The 6,118-nt window shown below is 37.9% G+C and overlaps 1 protein-coding gene across 1 annotated transcript; it reads left to right on the forward strand.

The window, feature by feature from the left end:
• The first annotated feature begins 1,760 nt into the window (after positions 1-1,760).
• On the forward strand, positions 1,761-4,432 carry LOC108340737 (uncharacterized). The gene has a single exon (XM_017578285.2). It carries the CDS (start codon positions 1,884-1,886, stop codon positions 4,230-4,232), a length of 2,349 nt encoding a protein of 782 aa, XP_017433774.1. The 5' UTR covers positions 1,761-1,883; the 3' UTR covers positions 4,233-4,432.
• Positions 4,433-6,118: the final 1,686 nt, after the last annotated feature.

Genomic DNA, 6,118 nt, shown 5'->3' on the forward strand with positions numbered 1-6,118 from the left:
AAGTTTGAGTTACATGCCATGGTCAGTGTATTCATTAATCACACGTGGCATTAAAAACGATTTTTGGCATGCTGACACCCTGGTGGTCGGCCTGGTGGTTAACCACTCAGTCTGGTAGTTGGCTTGATAGTTAGCCACTCGGTTTGGTGGTCGGCCACTCGGCCTAGTGGTCGGTCTGGTGGTGCTAGGAAACTGACCAGTCCGGCCGACCACCAGATCGAGTGACCGACCACCAGGCCGACCATCAGGCCGACTGGCACCACCAAGTCGACTGATCACCAGGCCGACTGGCACCACCAAGTCGACTGGCACCACCAAGTCGACTGATCACCAGGCCGACCATCAGGCTGACTGGCACCACCAGGTCGACCGACCATCAGACCGAGTGGTCGACCACCAGGCCGAACATCAAGCCGACCACCAGACTAAGTGGCCGAGTATAAGGCCAACCATCACACCGATCACCAGACTGAATGACTGACCACCAGTCCGAGTGACCGACCACCAGGATGTCAGCATGCCACGTCAGCATGCCAAAACTCGTTTTTAATGCCACATGTGATTAATGAATACACTGACCATGCCACGTAACCCAAACTTAAACGACTGTTTGTCTAATTTGACGACAGACATCTAATTGCTTTAATTTTACAAAAACAAGGATCCAATTGAGACGCCAAAAAAAAGGACCTATTTAAGATTCCAAACGAAAATAGAGACCTACCAAAACATTAAACCTAATAATAATAATATTATTACCTTTATTTAAATATATAAAGAATGAAGATAAAATAAAGAACGAAAGACACGCGATGTTAGTGTATAAAAGATAAGAAGACACGAGACATTTGCTTTTAAACAGAGAGGTAGTTTTAATATTAAAAGAAATTATAAAATTTACTTTTGAGTCTATGTAATTACTTTCCACAATAGTTTATATCATGAGTTATTCTCAATAGTTTATTAAAATAAATTATTTTTTACTTTTGTTATAACTTGTTGTTTTTAAGAATTTAAATAAATAAGTAAAAAATTACAATAATTGTTTTTTCTTAAAATATATAAACAAGCTTATCCTTTATTCTTTTTACAAAGAAAAAAACTCAGAAAAAGAAGTTATCTTGTATAATCTAAAATGATGATTGTATGAACCTTTTATTATAATAATAATAAACATAAATCTTTTATATATATATATATATATATATATATATATATTTATATTGATAGTATTCGGATTAACAAGAAAATATTTAAACAAAAAATAAGTTAAAGAACAAATATAATGTTTTATCTATTTATTGAATTAATATGTATAATAATATTAACAATAAACTAAAAATTGATTGTAAGAAACAATAACACAAAACAATTACCTTTTATATATATATATATATATATATATATATATTTGAAATTGGAAGAAAGTAATGAGACTGTAAGATTATGATCAAGAAAAATTTGAATAACATATTTGATTTAAAAATGAGATTTACACATAAAAAAATTGAAAAGTATTTAACTAAGAAAATAATTCAATAAAATTCAAATATTTTTTAATATTTTGAAAATCTGAATTAAATCCTTTAAAAAATTCTCACCATCTACATTTAATAAGATTCGTTTAATGTTTAATTTTTTTTGACTGAATATCACAATATTTTTGATATCTTTTAAGAATATTTTAAATTTACATTGATGTTCAAAATATAATGTGTAAGAAGAATCTGAAAAGACAAAAGTTAATATCTCAAAGGCCCAATTAGTCAAACTGTTCCCACTTTGCATTCCAAACCCGTCTTTAAAACTTCGCCTTTGATCTCTGACAGTTCACTCTCTCACCATTTCGAAAATTTTTCCTTTTTTTTGTTTTCCCTCTCGCCATGACCAAGCCAATCGAGAGTGAAATCTCCGACGAAGACCTTAACCCTAGCGCCGCCGATCAATGCCAATCAAAGGATCCATCTCCACCGCAAAACTCACCACCTACCGTTTCCCAATCTCCCCAAACTGAAACCCTAACCCTACCCGATCCCGATCCTCGATTGTCTAACCCTAACCAAGATCATGATTCTATGATGCACGAACCGATTCCCATAGTCACCGTTGACGATACGGAGCCTGATGACGCGGAGCCCAATGTCCCCGGCGGCGCCGTCGGTGGAGGCGGTACTGCCACACGGCGCACGGCCAAGAAGAAGAAAATGGGTAACAAGAGGACCGCGAAGGAGAGAAAGTGGCGGGAGAAGATTCCGGGTATCGTCGAAACCCTAAAACCTATTCCCTTCACGCCTGCGAAAACCCTTGAATTCGATAAACACCAGAGCCTCTTGAAGTGTCTGGGGCTCTGGGATTTTGTCCACGTCGAGTTCGATTCAGCGCTCCGCGCCGATCTCCTTGCGCAGCTCATAGTTAGCTATGTCCCCAATTATCGATGCGGCTACGTCAACGGGCTTAGGATCAATGTCAGCCGCGCCGATCTCGGCCGCGCCCTGAAGCTGCCGAAGAAGACCGTTGGCGCCGCTGCTTCCGTTGCTGTGGTTGATGATTCGGTAGACTTGAATGAATCTACTGCGTTTGTTGAGGAGTTAGTGTATCATTGGATGCTTTTGCCTTATGAGACTTGTATGATGACTGGTGAAATTTTAGGGTGGTTGGATTTGATCAAGGAGGGGAATTTCGAGAAGATTGATTGGGCAGGAATGATTTGGTGTATGGTTGAGAAGGAATTGAGGGCGCCGCAGTTGGTGAATTGTTATTACGCTTCGCATTTGCAGCTTATGATTAAGACGCAACATAAGGAGTTGTTGGAGATGGCCGTTGAGGTTGGGGAAGAGGAGAACGAGGTGAAGGAGGAAGGAGAAGAGGAAGATGAAGATGAGGAGGGGGTAAAGGAAGAGGTGGATGGGAGTGGGGATGTTAAGATGGATGAGGTTGATGGGGGTCAGGTTCAGGAGTTAGAGGGACGGGTTCAGGAATTGGAAGGGCAGGTTCAGGAATTGCAGGAGCACCACATTGAGTTGAGTCTTGGGCAAGACAATAATGTTGGGAAGGTTGAAGTGGAGAAGGAGCAGGGTGGACAGGAACAAATGATGGATTTTGAGCAGGTTAAGGACGTTGAAGAGCCTGGGATGTGGCTTATGGATCAAAAGAGCTGTGTGGAAGAGCCATTTCTGCGGCCCTGTCATGGTGATGTGAAGGGTCTGGGCTGTGAACAAATGATAGAGGACGAGGGAGAAGATGGGCAGCAAGAGGAGGAAGGGGAGGAGGAGGAGGATGGAGAAGAGGATGAGCACGAGGGTGGGTTCCATCTCTCTCCAAAGTGTATTCCTATGGAGGGGATAGCTTCTGGGAATGGTCTCGCTCATGTGATGGATGCTGAACAATTGCCTTTTGGTTCTGGGATTGATCTTCGTGACAATCCGGTCGGGGATTTCCTGTCATCCAGGGATGAGTCTCAGATGATTTCTGGTTCATCACTTTTTGGTAATGGTCACAAGAGAGACAACCTTGCCCTTGATAATCATAACTCTCATCATTCTTTGAATGGCAGTAATAAGAGGCTGAGAAGTGATAGCCCGTGGAACACCAAACCAGCGGACTTTGAAACATGCATGGAACAGATAGAACATTTGACGGAGAAAGCTAGAATCATGTATGCCGCAAAAGATCAGGCTTGCGAAGAATCTACAATGAATCAGCAACTCTTAATGAATGAGCTACAAAAGCGAGATAACTTGATTGAACATTTGCATAAAGCGAAGTTTGAGGAGAGTCAGAAAAGACAGATGGAGGTATATAGGTTTGAGAAAGAACTTTATATGATGCAAAGCCTTGTCGATGGATATAGAAAAGCCATGAAAGAAACACGAAAGGCTTTTGCTGAATATAGAGCACGCTATCCTCAGGGTGACGAACCACTCTACGCGGATGTTCCTGGCTCCGGGGGTCTTGTTTTGACTGTGGTGGAGGTGGAGAAGGAACGTCTAAAGAAAGAAGCAGAAGAAAGGGCGAAGTTAAGGGATTTTATGACAGAGTTTGAAAAGAACTGTACTGATTTTGAATCTCAATGGTCTGGTAAATTTGAAGCTTATGTGAGTAGAGTTGAATCTCTGAATGAGAGGTTTCTGGCTTTGGAGGACAAAATGAAACAATTGAAAGAAGTGAATACTAATGGCAAGGTTTCTGATCCTATTGAAAGCGCTCCAACTGCTGAAGGAGAAACTGCTTAGTAAGGTTTAGCTTTTTCAGTAGAATTCGATTAAATTTAGTTCATATCAAATTCAAGGCTGCTGGTTGCTTATGTTTATAATTATAATTATAATGTACAGAGCTTTATTTTGAAACCAGGACCTTTAATTAGGGTAATTGTTACCTTTTATTATCTTGAGATGAAGTCACAAATTATGGAAACTTATTGTGTTTGCATTTCTATGTTCTCTGTTATTCTTGCTAGCAATTTTAATTATGTTTGATGCTCACTTCCAGTTGACATTTCACCTTCTTCTGACCAAGTATCTTGTTGAAAAAATGTGATCAGATAGTTATAGAAATATTAGAAACATTTATTTGTGTGATCTTTTGTCGGATTAATAAATTGATTTATTGGATAGTTGAATTCTTTGGAACGCCATCCATTATCAGTTACTGTGAAGGTTGTTAGTATATCATGTGGTAGAATTTTGGTCTTCATTCTGTTAAGGTTGGTAGTATTAACTTTTAAAAATCAACAGAGACAACTGTTGATGTATGTTTGTTATTAGTCACGTTTCATGATTTATCAATTTCTTCGACTGTAAGAAGGGAAACCTGATCTGTGATATCCATCTTTTCAGTGTTCTCTTCAAATTTAGGCGTCAACATCAAATTAAATCCATTTTACATTACCAGTCCTGTTTCCTTGATGGCCAAATTATGGAAATTTGTTACCTTGAGGATAGTACCATTTTATCATCCCAGCTATTTAGAAGTTTATGCCCTTCTGTATAAACTACTACTAGAGGTTAATAGAGTGCAATATTTAAGTTGTACTTAATTACGTGTCATTGTTGGAAAGAGATAACCCTGCTAGTGCCTTGACGTGCCCATTAATATGCTTAGAATCACGAGATTGAGTGGTACTTGAGGAATGGGTTGGGCATCTGTTTACAAAGTATTTTGAGAATTAGACGTATGTAAAAATCATAATTTGCAACTAACTTGCAGCATGGAGTGATCTTTATGATAAAAAATTAAATACCTCTAGTGGAATCTTATGTGAGGTTTCGTCATTATTTTATTCATTGTTTGAGTTGTGGAAGGAAAATGAAACAGAAATATACCCAATGGTTTATTTGTTTCTCTTATCATTTTTTATATTTAAAAACTACTGTGAGAAACGGTTATATGAAGTTCTGAAATTTGTTTTGAAAACATTGTTTTAGAAAGTAAAATACAAGAACAGGTAGGAGATAGTTTCTGATTTTCAATTGTTTCTCTGTTATGTGCACGAAAGAAACAATAACCGTTTTTATATGCTTTCATAATCCCAATCACCAATCCTCTTTATTAGATATTAGAATAGGATGTTAAGGGTGTTGTCGTTCTTGTCGGAGTTGATGAAGACAGGAAGTGTAGCTTCGGCTGGTAGACCTGACGGAAATCAATAGACTGAGTTAGGCATAAAGGGAATTTTCAAAACATTGTTCAAACCTTTTTTATTTTTAATTTTAAAAAAATAGTAAACTGGTTTTGCAGGAAAAGTAAACAGGCTGGACCTAATTATCACTTTTGTCTGGGAGCAGAAATAATATGAAAATAAAATTTTAGATTCAGTAGTAAACATTATAAGTGAAACAATTTATTTCTATTTCTTTCCAGATCCAAACAAAAACAGTAACCAAGTGCTTCAAATGCAAGAGGAATGTCATGGGCATCTTAGTGTGTATATTAGTGAAAAACTCCACGGGTTAATTTACATGATATTGAATGGAAAACATCGTCGAATTAATTTTTTTCTTAAATGATGAAAGTTTCACCATTTTTTCATTTTCCCTTAACAAAAAATGTTGAATAGGCATGAAATTGCTATTATGGAAGGAACAGTTCTATTAAAACAATGCCCATATTGAAAGAACCC

Source organism: Vigna angularis, chromosome 5 (assembly GCF_016808095.1).
Source record: "Vigna angularis cultivar LongXiaoDou No.4 chromosome 5, ASM1680809v1, whole genome shotgun sequence".
NCBI classification, from domain to species: Eukaryota; Viridiplantae; Streptophyta; class Magnoliopsida; order Fabales; family Fabaceae; genus Vigna; species Vigna angularis.